The 15,810-nt window shown below is 40.9% G+C and overlaps 2 protein-coding genes across 2 annotated transcripts; both read right to left on the reverse strand.

Annotated features, from left to right (window-relative positions):
• Positions 1-2,168: 2,168 nt before the first annotated feature.
• Positions 2,169-5,544, reverse strand: LOC117719711 (protocadherin beta-4-like). Its single transcript, XM_034517921.2, has one exon. The coding sequence runs from the start codon at positions 4,813-4,815 to the stop codon at positions 2,419-2,421; it is 2,397 nt and encodes a 798-aa protein (XP_034373812.1). The 5' UTR covers positions 4,816-5,544; the 3' UTR covers positions 2,169-2,418.
• A 2,473-nt stretch (positions 5,545-8,017) lies between these two features.
• LOC117719713 (protocadherin beta-6) lies at positions 8,018-13,872 on the reverse strand. The gene has a single exon (XM_034517923.2). The coding sequence runs from the start codon at positions 13,717-13,719 to the stop codon at positions 11,401-11,403; it is 2,319 nt and encodes a 772-aa protein (XP_034373814.1). The 5' UTR covers positions 13,720-13,872; the 3' UTR covers positions 8,018-11,400.
• Positions 13,873-15,810: the final 1,938 nt, after the last annotated feature.

Here is a 15,810-nt window from a genome sequence, read left to right on the forward strand (position 1 = left end):
CCTGGTCAGTATTCACTTGTAACCTTTATGTTACTTTGTACTTCTCCACACAATTCTGAAATCCCTTTGGGACTGTTTTCCTTCTGCCTAATTAATTCCACTAAAAGTATTTTCTCTCCTTGCCTATGTAATTGGATTCATTCTCTCAGTCTTTGCTCTGAAATTTTACCTTCGAAGGCTATACTCTGGAATACTTTTGTGTGTCTGTGTGCAGTTGGGAGATTTAAAGACATTGTCTTTGATTCCATGATAGGGTTTAAAAGTCAGCTCTTGGCTTTCCTGATGCCCCTTTAACATCATCTCATGGACTTGCTTTAATATTCTTCCTGCCGGGACCTTGTGTTGAGCAATGTCCCTATGATATGCCTAAGTGTGGTTTGTTTCTTACAGACTCTGGTTAGGTTTTTCTGAATATTCTTTACATTTAAAGCCTCACCAGTGGCACCAAGTGCCAGCCATTATCTCTCCAGATATTGGTTAGCTGCTTCCTATACCCCCAAAATCTCCTCTCTCTCATCCCATTCCTCTCCTGCCTAAGTCCCTCTTCCAACAGGTCTCCTTCCTACTTTCAGGTCTTCTATGTTTGGCTTACTGATTTTTGGGTTTATTTATCACTTTTCAAAAAAAATTGAATGATGACTAAACTCTACATTTCAAGACCTTACACTGCCAGTAATTTGCCTTTTCATTGATCCTTAGCTTTGGTGAAGGGAGTAATTTGGGTTAAAGTAAGACTACTTCACTTCATATAGACTAATAGTTAAGATTTAAGAATGAATGGTAGAATATAAATAATGCTTTTCAAGGGCTCATTTTCTGACAAAAGTTCAAGAAATTTTGATACAGTCGCATCTACATATATGTAATGAGTTATAAATCTATCAGTTCACCAGGCTTATTGAAAACAGTAGAATGCCACAATTATAAATCAGTCAATATGCTAGTGCTATGGTATATTAACAAATACAATAATATTTACTACTGTTAATTAGTTTAACTCAAATCAACTGAAGGATACACTGAACAGTAAGACAAAATGATGTAACACCAAAAATAGTTTTGTTGATTGATATACTCTACCCAAAGATACCAAATAATGCAAGGGCAAAAGCTTTTGAAATCTACTAATGAACAGAGTTAAACAGAATACCCAAACCTTAAAATTTACTCATTTGAAAGGCCAGAGAAGCCAGGTGGTGGTGGTGCACGCCTTTAATCCCAGCACTTGGGAGGCAGAGGCAGAGGCAGGTGGATTTCTGAGTTCGAAGCCAGCCTGGTCTACAGAGTGAGTTCCAGGACAGCCAGGGCTACACAGGGAAACCCTGTCTCAAAAAAAAAAAAGCCAGAGAAACTTTGGAAACACACACACACACACTACACCATGCTTGAGCTTCTTTGCATGAGGAAGAAAAAGAAAAATGTGATGCCTTCAATAATCCTGAAATTTCCCTCTAGAAAGATATGACATAATTCCAATTCTGAGACTAATTATTAAAAGAGATTATGGCGAAGCAGTGATTTAAGAGTTTTATTAAATAAATGAGATGACAAACTACACATGTTCTCTTTAATTTTTGTCCAACAAAAATCCAAAACCTTAACCTTAGTACATCCAGAACATGCCCAACCAAGTACATAGGACCACTACCATGCACGATGCTCACAGACAAAAGTGCCTAACCTTCGTGTGCATTCATATACACCTTAAAGTTTATGACTTGGCTAATCAGGATGCTTAAAATGGCAGTGAACATGACATAGTGCTGCTTTCTATTCATGCAGAAAGATTCAGGCAACATAAGTAATTTTAAACACTCTACCTTTGAAAGGAGGAAATTGCCTGGCAATGGTTGGTGTCACAAATACATGCAAAAAGCGGTTTGGTTTTTTTTTTGTTTTTTGTTTTTTTTTTGTTTTTTGGTTTTTTTTTTTTGAGATAAGAGAAATGTCTTAAAAGATCACTAAGAATTTCATGCTTATTTGTTTATGCTTCCCAGAGTACTAATCACCAAAGTTATTCATATGTGGAGAAAATTTATGAACTATGCTTAGTACACTTAAAAGCTAGAACTTTCATAACAATAAAAAAGAAACAGTGAGCACTATTAATGGTATAAGTAGATTAGACTAGTGGAGAACTTCATAGAACCAAGATCATTTCTTAAGAAAAGAATTGTACAACACTTAGGAAATCACATCACTTAACTCACTGGTTCTCAACCTTCCTAAATGTTGGAATGCTTTAAGACAGCTCATAGTGTTGTGGTGACTCCCAACCATGAAATTACTTTCGTTGCTACTTCATATGTGTAATTTTGCTACTGTGTATCATAAGAATTTTCTGAGGGTCATAGACGACCACAGTGAGTGTCCTTCGACCCCCACAAGGTTGTAAACCACAGGTTGAGAACCTCTGACTTAACTGATTACAAAGCTGTCTCTGCAGTGAAGATTTTCCTTAAGTTCTCTCCCAGCGTCCTGAACCAACAGGTTGGGGATCATGGGTTTGAGGAATTTGAACTCACCAGTCCCAGAATCCCCAGTAAGACACACCTCATATTGGTAGTTGTGGGACAAGGTCCCTGTGCCACTGACATCCACCATGTGGCCAGGAAAGAGTTCCTCGGGCACAGAGCAGCCACCCGGAGAGGCTGTCCTGGCCCTCCTGCACAGCTTTACCCCCACGAAGAGCACCACAGACAAGAGGAAGAGAGAAGACACAGATGCCAAGGCAATAACCAGGTACACAGTGAGCGCATCCTCAACTTCCTGTGTGGGGTCAGGCGCCACCTCTGGCAGAGGCAAGTAGGGCTGGGAAAAGCCATCCACCAGCAGCACCTGGAGCATAACGCTGGCAGAGCGCGGAGGATCACCATTGTCCTTGACCAGCAGCAGCAGCCTGTGCTTGGGCACATCGCGCTCGCTCAGCAGCCTGGTGGTGCGCACTTCGCCATTGTGCGCCCACACACTGAACAGGCCGGGCTCCGTGGCCTTGAGCAGCTGGAAGGACAGCCAGGCATTCTGGCCAGAGTCGCGGTCCACAGCCACCACCTTGGTGACCAGGTAGCCTGGCTCTGCCGCCCTGGGAAGCAGCTCAGTGCAGGGCACAGAGGCGTTCTGAAGTGGGTAGAGCACGAAGGGTGCATTGTCATTGTCGTCCAGCACAAGCACGTGCACCAAAGCCTGGCTGCTGAGCGTGGGTGAGCCTTGGTCTGTGGCGCTCACGCGGAACTCGAAGGACTGCAGGGCTTCATAGTCTAGAGCCCTGAGCGCGAACAGCTGCCCATTGTCGGGGTTAATGGAGATTAATGAGGTGAGGGCCAACTGTGGATCTTGGGGCGGCAGCAGCGAGTAGGTGATGTGGGCATTGGAGCCAGAGTCTGAGTCTGTTGCGCTGATGGTGCCGATGTGCAGGGCGGGGCTGTTGCTCTCCAGGATGAACAGGGTGTAGGAAGTTTGGGTGAAGGCAGGGGCATTGTCGTTGACGTCAGACACCTGCACTGTTATGGTGTGCTGGGTTGTGAGCCTGGGTGTGCCCAGGTCGGAGACTGTGATGGTGATGTTGTACTCAGCTCTGCTCTCTCTGTCCAGAGGGCTGTCTGTCACCAGAGTGTAGAAATTCTTGAAAGTGGATTTTAGAGTGAAGGGCAGGCTTTCTGGAATAGAACAAACCACCTTTCCGTTCTCTCCGGAATCTCTGTCTCCAACTCTGAAGATGCTGATTACAGTCTCAGGAGCATTTTCTGGGACCGAGCTGGTCAGTGAAGACATGGTCAGCTCAGGGGCGTTGTCATTCACATCCAACACCTCGACCACCACAGAGCCCTTCCCAGAAAGGCCTCCTCCATCCGTGGCCTCAATTTTCACATGGTAAGATTTAATTTTTTCAAAATCCAATTCCTTTTTCAGTCTAATTTCTCCTGTGACTTTGTTTATTGAGAAAGTTTTTTGGATTTCATCTGATGCTTGGAACAAACCATAGGAAACGCTCCCATAGTTGCCAGCATCTGCATCCCGTGCTAAGACAGTCAGGACTGGGGAGTCGGGGGGACTGCTCTCTAGGACCTGCACCTCATAGGGGCTGTTCACAAACTCAGGAGCATTGTCATTGATGTCCACGATCAGGATTCGAACCAGGGCTGTTCCCGACCTCGGTGGAGACCCACCATCCAGAGCTGTGAGGGTTAAGCTCAGCTCTGCCTGCTCCTCTCTGTCCAGGGCTCTGTCCTGCACCAACTCTGGGTATTTCTTGCCTTCACTGTTATTTCGAGTGAGGACATGAAAATGAGAGTTGGGGCTGACTGTGTATTGTTGAAGCCCATTGCTGCCCACATCCAAGTCCTGGGCTAAATTCAGTGGTAACAGAGTGCCCGGCAGGCTGTTTTCTGGTATATTCAATAGCATTTCCCCTTCTGGGAATTCTGGAGCATGATCATTTATGTCCTGGATCAATAATTCTCCTTGAAAATATTGCACTGGCTTTTCAAGAGATAGCTGGAAAGTCAGCACACAGGGATCCACAGAGCCACACAGCTCTTCCCGGTCTACTTTCTCCCTCAGAAGCAAATCCCCAGTCTCAGAATCCAGCAGCAATCTCTGCTTGTAATCATCAGACACCACCCGTGCAGACCTGGCAGCCAGCTCCCCAGATCCCAGGCCCAGATCCTTGGCCAGATGGGCTACAAAGGAGCCACTCTCTGATTCCTCCCAGATAGAGTACCGAGTTGTTGGCTCACTGCAAACCTGAACCAGTACCATCATAAAAATAAAAGCGATTACTTGCCTGTTTGGGTGAATGTTCTCCAGCTTCTCCATGAGGGGGAAGTGAGTGCTTCCAACCAATCCTTTAGAATTTCCAAAGCGTTGAAATGCTGATCTCTGATTTCTTCTTTGGAGCAGTCTTCACATTCTTAATCTTACATTAATCCAGAATACCCTTGCCCAAACCTTTTCATAGCTCTGTAGTGTCTGCCAAGCTCTTGCCTGCGTCTTTTGTTCTGTATTACAACAAGCAGTTTCCGGTATTTTAGCACTTTTAATCACAATCTTAGCCTGCAGCGCCACCCTGCGTCCACTTTGATAAATTCATACAGTTCTATTTTCAAGTCAAACACCTCTTTAAATTTTCAAAATTGACATTTTAAAAGTGCATGCAAATGTTTTTTTCTTTATCTAAGTTCTTATTGCTTGAAGTTGCATAATCAATGTAGTTATCCAATTCTATGCATGAGAGGAGTTGTGAAAAAGCTGGAAGACAGCTAGTCTTTGCATAAATGTAAGATTTGAATAATCAGTTAAATAAAACAAGAAAGCATTCTAATAGTACTTTTCCCACAGTGATAAAATATCAAAGGTACATAATTAATATCAAGCACTTATGGAATTTACTATAAGTTATTACAGAGGGATTTACCTTTTGGAACACTGTAATGCACAGATACAGCTGACTGCCTGATTGAATTAGATACAAATCAAATGGTTTATGTTGGTGTAAATAAGCTAAGGTGAAAGCTTGACTAACCTTCCAAGCCTAAGATATTTCAAAGTACTTTGGCATTATATATTTTGATACAATCTAAGACAATAACTAACAGATCTCTCCTGTGTCTGTTTAAGTAGAAATTTGTTTTAGTGCATAAACCATAAACTTGGTTTCAAACTTAGAATATCCATTGAAATTAGGAAATTTTATTTCTTCAAATTCTTCTTTTTTTCAATATTGTTTTGGTTATTCAGGAGTTCTTCCATTTTCACACAAAACATTTAGAGACATCTTGGTAACTTTTAAACTTCAGAGAGAAAAGCAAGCTGGCAGTTTGGTAAGGGTTCTGTTAAGTCATAAACTAGTTAGAGGGTAATCTTTACAACACAGTACACATATGCTTCCTCCTTATATATGTCTTCTGTAATTTCCTTCAGTGTTGACTAGTGGTCTGTATGAAGTTCCTCTATTTACCCATCTGCTCCTTTTCTAAGCATCTTGCTTCCTTTGACTCCAAGGGATTTTTGCCTTCATTTTAGGTTTGTCCAGTGGTAGCATACAGATATAAGTGATTTGGGGATAACCTTGTATTCTACATAGCTGCTGGGTTTGCTCATTAGTGGTAGCACTCTTGGAGATTGCTTACAATTTTGAATATGCAAAGAAACACCATTGACATATCAATAGTTCTGTGTTTTCCTTTTCTAAATATCAAATTTTTCTAAAATGTTTCTCTGCATTTATTAGGACAATTCTGTGGCTTTGCCATTCATTTTGCCCATATGTTATATTTCAGTATTGATTTCTGTGTGTTGAAACAATTTTGTTCCTGGATAAATCCTTTATAGACATGATGCACAATTTCATCTGTTATTGCTGTCAGTCTGATAGTATTTTCTTGAGAAATTTCACATCAACAGTGAGAAAACAAATGGCTGTATAATTTTCTTTCCTTTTGTTATATTTGCCTGGTTTTGTCACAGTTTTCTGTCACAGAATGCTTTGATAAGTAGTTGCTGCTCCGATCCATTATTAGAACAATAATGGCAGATATATGGCTTCATAAAAAGGGAATTATATTGGGGGTATTAAGTCAATTTCCTTCATCTCTAGAAAATCCATTGACTCAGAATGAAAGTTTTGGATTGTATCTTACTGTTGCTGGGCATCATCAAATTTGTACATTTATTTCAGATATGAAGGCTACAAGACTTTCCATGCATGTGTGGCTTTCTTGTTGTTTTGAGACAGGGTTTCTCTGTGTAGCTCTGGCTGTTGAGGAACTTACTATGTAAATCAAGCTGACATCAAACTCACAGAAGTTCACCTGTTTCTGTCTGCGAAGTTCTGGGATTAAAGTCATGCAGCACTATGCCAGGTTCTCCATGTAGTTTTCACTTAGAATTACTTTATAAAAATATTCTCACAGGTCTCATGTCTGTCACCATGACAGACACCATAACAGCTATGAAGGAGACAACATCTAAGATAATTAATTGGCTTCATAAAGCAAATGCAGAATTGTAAGCCACAAGACTGTTTGGGCCTAGCTCAAACACAACTTTAGGAGTGCAATAGAACTTCTACTCATGTGTAAGCCAACCTTCTTCATTAAGGCTTGGATCCCCTGAAATCTGAATGCAAACTACCATGAGACCTCCAATCTCTCTTTTAAAGACTATTAAAGCCAGGACAGTATGAAGGAGCTTCCAAAAGAAGGCAAAGAGCTGACAAAACATCATCACTGAGGATGACTAAGGCCATGGAAAGCAGACTAGACAGGTGCAGTGCTTGTTCTCGCCCCTAGGACAGAGAGATTCCCATCTAACTGAAAAGACTGAACATGAGGAGAAATCACAAGAAGGAAATGACAATTATAAAGTAAGTAAACTTGCTATGACAATATCCCAAGTGGAATTTTTGAAAAAGAAAGGAAGGAAGAAGGGAGGAAGAGAGGGAGGGAGGAAGAAGAGGAGAAAGAGGGGGAGGAAGAAGAGGAGAGGGAGAGGGGAGAAGAAGAGTGAGGAGTGCATTAGTGAATACAGGTTCTGAAAGAACAAATATAAAACATGATGAACAAATGAAATCACCTTAAAGAAACAGGATTTATCACCTCTTTGGTTTGGGGGGAGTTAAATGTAAAAGGAAAATGGTTTTGCATATAAAAACTGAGAAGCTGGCTGACACCACGTTTAGAATCAACAGTGTTTGTGGCATGACAGACGTGCAGGAGAAATATACTGTAATTTTTATGTATGAGAATACCCAAACAACTGTTACACATTAAAATTGGACTGTGGATTTTTCTAGAAAATAATTAATTTTCAGAGTTGATTCCATTGTAGAATAATGAAGGAATATATAAACTGTAGGGAACTATGTTTTGTTTTGAAATGAATGACTGATTCTCTATCTTGACATTTTAATTTAATTTTGATGCTGTAAAGACTAACCAAGGTCAATAGAAGCAGTTGTTAGAGATGAAAGAATTTAAATCGAGTTTTTTTTTTCATCTCATACACAAATGAGATGAATGTGGAGCCAAATTAAAAATTAATGTATTTTTTTGACTCTTGGAGATTTAAATAAAATAATGGGATCATAGAGATTGGTGCTATTCTGACAAAATTAAATTTTGTTTCTTTCTGAATATAAATAGTTCTTTTGGAATTTGATGTGCAGACAAATTTGAAATAAATCCTAAGTCCCTACAAAGTTCATTGGTTTTCTTGATGCTTCAAGTTAATTATTCAAGGAGTACAAAGCGAACACCTGTTTGAATGACACATTGCATTACGTGCCAAAAGCTTAACTATGAATAAAGACAGAACAGCCTTTTTAGATTATGTAGTATTTACTGAAGTTATTTAGCAGTAAGACGATTCAAATTTTGTTTTCTTTGTTTCCTCTTCAAATATTGAAATATCAGTAATATCAACTTGTACACTAGTGACCTTACCACTAGAGAATTGATAGACAAAGTCAGCTCTTTTACTGACATCAGATTTGCAGTTTTTAAAATGCTCCAAAGTGCAAGAATAGTTAGTACTGTACATATAGTGCCTTCCTTCAGTTCTGCAGTCAATAAAATATCCATATACAGAGGTCTAGGGAACCAGGCATGGTGGTACGGCCATAATCCCAGACCTCAGGAGCAGACTTGGAGGCCAGCCAGCCTAGGCTACACAGACTGAACTTAATAAGAACCTATCTTAGAAATAAATAATAGCAATAGTTTTGAAATCCAAAGAAATGGATAAATGATTTCCAATTGCAGGGAAATAAAAATAACTTTGAAAAAAGACTGATTGTTCTTTGTCTTTAAATGTAGTCCAGCTTATCTCTCTGGTGTGAAAATTTTCTGCCCATTTTCTCAACAACATATGGATATAAACCATTTACAAATTAAATTACTAGTAGGATCTGGAGCTGGAAATTTACCTTAGTGATAAAATGCATACCTTGTATTCCTTGGACCCCATGTTTTGATATCTCTCTGTGTCTCTCTCTGTTTATCTCTCTGTCTCTATCTCTGTCTCTCTTTCTCTTCGCTACTCATAGTTGTCCAGTCCAGCTGGACAATCAAGTGGGACCCTTAGACCCTGTGGAGAGGACTGAGATGTGTGAGAAAATAAGGAGGCACAGCAAGTCAAGAAGTCCGATCAAGCTGGCAAAGATTTTATTGTTCACACAGGTTATATACTCTGAAAACAGGATATGGGGAGGGGCAGGAAGGGGAAGGGGGCTTTGCGGGTGGAGGAAGCTGGTTACAGCTGTGGGATCTAACTAGGTTCTCAAAAAGCCTTGCGGTTACAGGGGTTCTAAAAACATCTATCTAGCAGGATGTTGGCTAAATCTGAAGGTCAGGAGGAAGGGTTACTAGGGTGGGTTGCTATGAGGCCTTGTTTGAAGTCCTGAGAACTGAAAATACAGCAAGTGAATCATGGAAGGTAAGCAGAAAGAAGAATACTAGGTAGGAGAACCAAGGGTGAGTGTTTGCCAAGAGTAAGGCCTTGTCATGGCTTCCCACAATAGCAGTCTCATCATTTGTTTTAAAGTTGTAAATGGATCATCAGCATATAGCCCTTCCAACTTTAGTCTAATATCATATGGTATGGTGCCTCTCAAAAATAATTATCCTGAATATGAATTGCACAATGAAAATGAACATAAGTATGCAAAGTTGAAGAACTCATTTAAAGTTTTTATACAAAGCATTTGGGCTGAACAGGAATATATTTTCTGATTATTCAGAATTTACTCTTGCTAATTTACATAAATTTTGGTGCTAGGGAGCTTCAGGATCGAAGGTGCTTCTCCTGCTCCAGAGAACTTAAGTGTGGTTATAACTATATAATTGAACGTACTGGTATTTGGGAGCCTGCCAATCTTACAGTGTTGTCTTTCCAGAGTTTCCCAAACTATTCAATTTTTTATAGATTCAATTATTTTCTTTTAGACAGTAACATTCAAATATTAGATAGATACCTCTGAACGACAGAACACGAAAACAAAAAATTTTAAATAAATTTAACAAAATAATGATTTTTCATGTAAAAATTTAAAATTCCATTCTGTGGCATTGGTTGCTTCCACATGTTATTTTTCGATGTAGAGAATTCAAACATTCCAAATGATAACATTTTTTCCATAATAATTAATTCTATATTTTCACCCCATTTAATTGCAATGTTGTGAGTAGAAAACTGCTGTAAGTTGACAATTTTCATACCCAAATATTCCTCCATCATGACAGATTGAAATAGGAAGGGAGAAACTCTCAATAGCAAGCAACACAATTATTTGCCTTAAGGCACTGTATTTATGTCAAGTATTAATAATAAAATGACTAAAACACTCAAAGCCATTCACCTGCATATTCTGTTGAAAGTTTGATGTGCCCTCATTTACATCCTTGATTTGCAATTCAACTTATCATCCGAACACATGCCTCAGTAAATGTCTGATCGGGCAAAATGAAAGCACACTACATCACTTGCAATGGCTTAAGTCAAAAACGGTCATTTCTGGTTCATTTTAGTAGCAACATAGGGTTGTATATAAGCAAACAAAATCTTGAAATGCTAATTGTGGTAACCAATAAAGACAATAAATCAATTGCACTACTTCTGCTTCTGTACAAAACACTTAAGATATGACAGATGACTGTATCTTATGTTCATACTTCATCAGCTGTAGACAAAGCTGTTTTACCATTATATGTAATGGGCGTGTCGGGGAGGAAAACACAGTCATGCACAATGGAGTTGCTTTACTCAGGCATCAAGAAAAATTAAATTGGTGTTTTCAGGAATCAATGAAACTGCGGATTATTTAGGCTAAATTATCACACTCTAACACAATTAGCACGTGAAAGCAAATTAAAGCAATTAGCACGTGGGCATTTAGGAGACTGATGGGGAGAAACAGTGGGATTATAAGAGGTGATAATTAGGTGAATGTTATTATGGTATGGTATGAGCATCTCTGAAAATGTCCCAATGAACATTGTACTTAGCACAGTTAAAGCATAGCAGTAAAAGTTAAAAACAAAACAAATACTACTTAGCAACTTACATGCATAGCCTCAACGTGATACAATCTGAAGTGGAAATATTTCCAAATATAGTCATAAATGTAGAGGAAGAAATGATTCCTAAGAACAGTATTTAAAATGACCATGGAAACAGAACAAAGATACTTATTCCCTTTCAAATTAGTGAAGAAAAACATGCATAAGGATTGGATTGATAAAATACGAAGCACAGAACAAAAAACAAGAAAGAAAAGAAAAAAACTAAAAACAAAACAAAACAAAACAAACAAACAAACAAAAAAACTCACACCAAGAAATTCTTATTCAGTTACAAAAACCTGGCTGCCCTAACACTAAGATTTTGTTGGATTCCTGAAGGATACTATTGCGAATAGTGGTTCAGGAATTTAAAATCTGTTGTCTCAGAGTCTCCACTCAGACACACCTCATACTGGTAGCTCTGGGACAGTGTCCCCATACGGCTGACGTCCACCAAGTGGCCAGGAAAGTGTCCCTCTGGCACAGAGCAGCCTCCCAGGGAAGCCTCCCTGGCCCTCCTGCACAACCTCACCCCCACGAACAACAGAACAGAAAGTAAGAAGAGCGAAGACACAGAGGCCAAAGCAACAACAAGGTAAAGTGTGAGCAAGTCTTCTTCCTGTGAAGGGTCGCGCGCCACCTCTGGCAGAGGCAGGTAGGGCTGAGAGAAGCCATCTACCACTAGCACATGCAGTGTGACACTGGCAGAGCGCGGAGGATCTCCATTGTCCTTGACCAGCAGCAGTAGCCTGTGCTTGGGCACATCGCGCTCGCTCAGCAGCCTGGTGGTGCGCACCTCGCCATTGTGCGCCCACACGCTGAACAGCCCGGGCTCCGTGGCTTTGAGCAGCTGGAATGACAGCCAGGCATTCTGGCCAGAGTCAGAGTCCACTGCTACCACTTTGGTGACCAGGTAGCCGGGCTCTGCCGCCCTGGGCAGCAGCTCAGTGCAGGGCGCAGAGGCGTTCTGCAGCGGGTAGAGCACGAAGGGTGCATTGTCATTGTCATCCATCACCACCACCCGTACCAGAGCCTGGCTGCTGAGCGCAGGCGAGCCTTCATCTGTGGCGCCCACGAGAAATTCGAAGGTCTGCAGGGCCTCGTAGTCTATTGCCCTGAGCGCGAACAGCTGCCCGTTGTCTGCATTGATGGAGACCAGCGAGCCGAGGGCCAGCTGCGGGTCGCTGGGTGGCAGCAGCGAGTAGGTGATGTGGGCATTGGAGCCTGAGTCTGAGTCTGTGGCACTGATGGTGCCTATGTGCAGGGCAGGGCTGTTGTTCTCGTGGACCACCAGGGTGTAGGAGGTTTGGGTGAAGGCAGGGGCGTTGTCGTTGATGTCAGAGACCTGCACTGTTATGGTGTGCTGGGTTGTGAGTCTGGGTGTGCCCATGTCAGAGACTGTGATGGTGATGATGTACTCAGCCCTGCTCTCTCTGTCCAGTGGCCCTTCTGTCACTAAAGAGTAGTAATTCTCGAATGTGGGTTTCAAAAGAAATGGAAGTTCATTCTGAATAGAACAAACCATCCTTCCATTTTCCCCAGAATCTGGGTCAGAGACGCTGAAAACAGCAACTACAGCCTCAGGAGCATTTTCTGGGATGGAACTAGTGAGCGAAGATATGGTGAGTTTGGGGGCATTGTCGTTCACGTCCACCACCTGTATAGCTACAGTGCATTTTCCTGAAAGACCTCCACTGTCTGTAGCTACAATTTCCATGTTATAATATGGAGTTGCCTCAAAATCCAATGCCCCTTTAAGATGAATTTCTCCCGTGATTTCATCTATTACAAATGGTTGAGAACCTCCACTGCCTTGAAACAGAGAGTAGGCTACTTTGCCATGTATGCCAGCATCTAAATCTCTGGCAGAGACTGTGACAACTAAGGCATTGAAGGGGCTGTTCTCAGGGATCTCCACCGCATAGAGTGACTGTACAAACTGGGGAGCATTATCGTTGATGTCCACAACTTCAATTCGAACCGTGGTAGTCCCAGATCTGTGTGGAGCACCCCCATCCAGAGCAGTGAGGATTAAAGTGAGCTCAGGCTGCTCCTCCCTGTCCAGGGCTCTATCCAGCACCAGCTCTGGGTATTTCCTGCCATCTGAGCGACTGTGAGTAACGACATGGAAATGGAGGTTGGGACTGACTGTGTAGTTCTGAACAGTGTTGCTTCCTATGTCAGGGTCCTGAGCTGCCTTCAGAGGAAACACAGTCCCTGGCTGGGCACTTTCTTGAATTTTTAGGAGCATTTCAGTGTCAGGGAACTCTGGAGAATGGTCGTTTACATCTGTGAGCTGCAGGTCGGTTTGAAAGAACTGCACAGGGTTTTCCAGTATGATCTGGAAGTGCAACACACAGGGTTCTGTCACCCCACACAGTGCTTCACGATCTGGTTTTTCCTTCAAGAGCAAATTCCCTGTTTCTACATCCAGCTGCAAGAGGTCTTTGTTTCCTCTGTGATGGATTCGGGCCCCTCTACTGGCCAGTTCCCCTACCCTGAACCCCAGATCTTTTGCCAGGTTAGCTATCAAGTAGCCACTCTCGGTTTCTTCTGGCATGGAATATCTAATTGCCTCAGAACCATCCTCCCACAGTAGAAACAATATAGCAAGAAAAATCACTTGCCTTTTCTCTGGCGTTTTTGCTAGCGCAGCCTCCATTGTTGAGATATGATCCAAAGAGCAGTGCTTCTAAATCTTGTCGGTTTCAGTCACACAGATGTTTTGATGAAATAACCTTGAAAAAAACCTTACTGAATTGCTTTCAGGAATCCTTTCTCCCGATCGGTCTTGGGGATAAACACTCTGAATCTCAGGAATGGCGTCTTGGGCATCCTGGGAGTCCCTTGTTCTACAAATCCTTAGACTGCAGCGCCACCGTGTGTACTATTCTAGCGTTGCACATAGTGCTCTCCACCTCGTTCTCAGTTCAGCCCTGCTGTGTTTAAACATCTTTTAAGGTACAGAAGTATCCCTCTATTCATGTTCAGTTCTTCGAAAACATAAGTTCCAACACTTTTGATGCATTAATTTTCAGCAAATGTAACTTTTAAAAATGAACAGAACAGCACATTGATCGTTAAGACTTTTTGTATACATTAATTCAAGGCAATGGATATCTACAAAATATTTGAATATTCCCAAATTCCTTTTCAATGAAATGTAACATATGTATAAAAGAGGACACCAATCTTAAGTGTTCAGAACAACAGAGAGTCGCCAAGTTAATATAGTCCAATAAGCAGAATCTAGATGGATAAATATTATGTGCCTAAACATGTTCCCTTGCCATCCACTGGTTTCCAGTCTGTTTCTAAGCACTGCACTGGCTTTTATTACTATAGGATATTTTGTCTTTCTTAGAACCTTTATAAAGTAGACTAACTAAAATATTTCTCTGCTATAGTATTTTGTTTCACTAGTTTTTTGTTGTTGTTGTTGTTGTTTGTTTTTTTTTTTTTTTTGGTTTTTTTGGTAAGCTCATCTACCATATGTTGCTTTCCATGTTTTGTGTCATTCCTCCAGGTGCTTGTGTTGTTATTTGTTTCATATACTCCACAAAAGTAACATTTGTGATTTCCATGTTGAGTTTTATTTGTTTGTTATTAAAACAAGATCTCTCTACACAGCTCTGGATGTTCTGGATCTCATTCTGTAGAGCAGACTGACCTGGAACCCACACAGATCTGCCTGCTTCTGCCTCCTGAGTGCTGAAATTTAAATCATGCACCACCACGCTGAGGCCCGGGCTTGAATTTTGACTAGAACTCCTATAAACAATTATGCATGTCCAATGTATAAAAATATACATATATCATATGTATCAGAGTTCCTTGGTATATGTCAAAGTGTGAAAATACATTTAGCTTTAGCAAATACTGTGAAATAGTTTCCAAAAGTAGATGATGTCCTGAGCTGCCCATGGTGGTTCACCCCTGTAGTCCCATCTCTGGGAAGACAGACAAGTTATCACAAGCTCAAGGCCTGAATGGGATATATAGTGAATCATTGTCTCAAAGACATTTCTTTAAAATCTGGGGCTAAAAGTACAGTTCAATTGTAGAATGCTTGCCCAGTGCACTCAGTAGATTGAGATTCATTCCCAGCAATGCGAAAAAGTCATTCCAGCAATACATGAGAATTCCAGTTGTTCCACAATATTGTCAACATTTGATGCTGTCTTTCTATTTTTAACCATTCTAGTGAGTATGGATATCATGGTGTAGACTAATTAGCAATTCTCTGGTGGTTAATGAAATTATGCAAACTTTCACATGCTTATTGACCACTCAGATGCTACGTTGTTTTATAGGTGCATCTGTCTATCTGGGGCTTTTGCCTGGTGGTCTGCAAAGAACTTAAATTCTTAGTATAATCTCTGTTTGTATACACATATTGTAAATAATTTTCTCATGATGTGTCTTCTATTATAACCTTATTATGGTGTCTTTGTGAAGCAAAAGTTACTAGTTTAACTTAGCCTGATCTGTCAATATTTTTCATTTTCTAGGTAGCACTTTTCTCCTGTTTAAATCTTTCTATCCCTGAGGTTATTGTAAGTCTTATTATGTATTTTGAATGTTTGTTTTATTTTTCACATTTAAAAGTACAATCATTGTAAAATTTTACATGTCCAGATGACTAAGGCCCATAGTTTTCCAAATGCCTCTGCATTCTGTACTGAAAAGATGATCCATTCCCCACTGTTTCTGAATAGTCACAATTGTCATGTCACAGCTGACACGAATTAAC

This window comes from Arvicanthis niloticus, chromosome 14, assembly GCF_011762505.2.
Source record: "Arvicanthis niloticus isolate mArvNil1 chromosome 14, mArvNil1.pat.X, whole genome shotgun sequence".
Lineage (NCBI taxonomy): Eukaryota > Metazoa > Chordata > Mammalia > Rodentia > Muridae > Arvicanthis > Arvicanthis niloticus.

Coding starts and splice junctions, on each gene's coding strand:
- LOC117719711 (XM_034517921.2), bottom strand. CDS start 4,815: ATGGAGAAGCTGGAGAACATTCACCCAAACAGGCAAGTAATCGCTTTT.
- LOC117719713 (XM_034517923.2), bottom strand. CDS start 13,719: ATGGAGGCTGCGCTAGCAAAAACGCCAGAGAAAAGGCAAGTGATTTTT.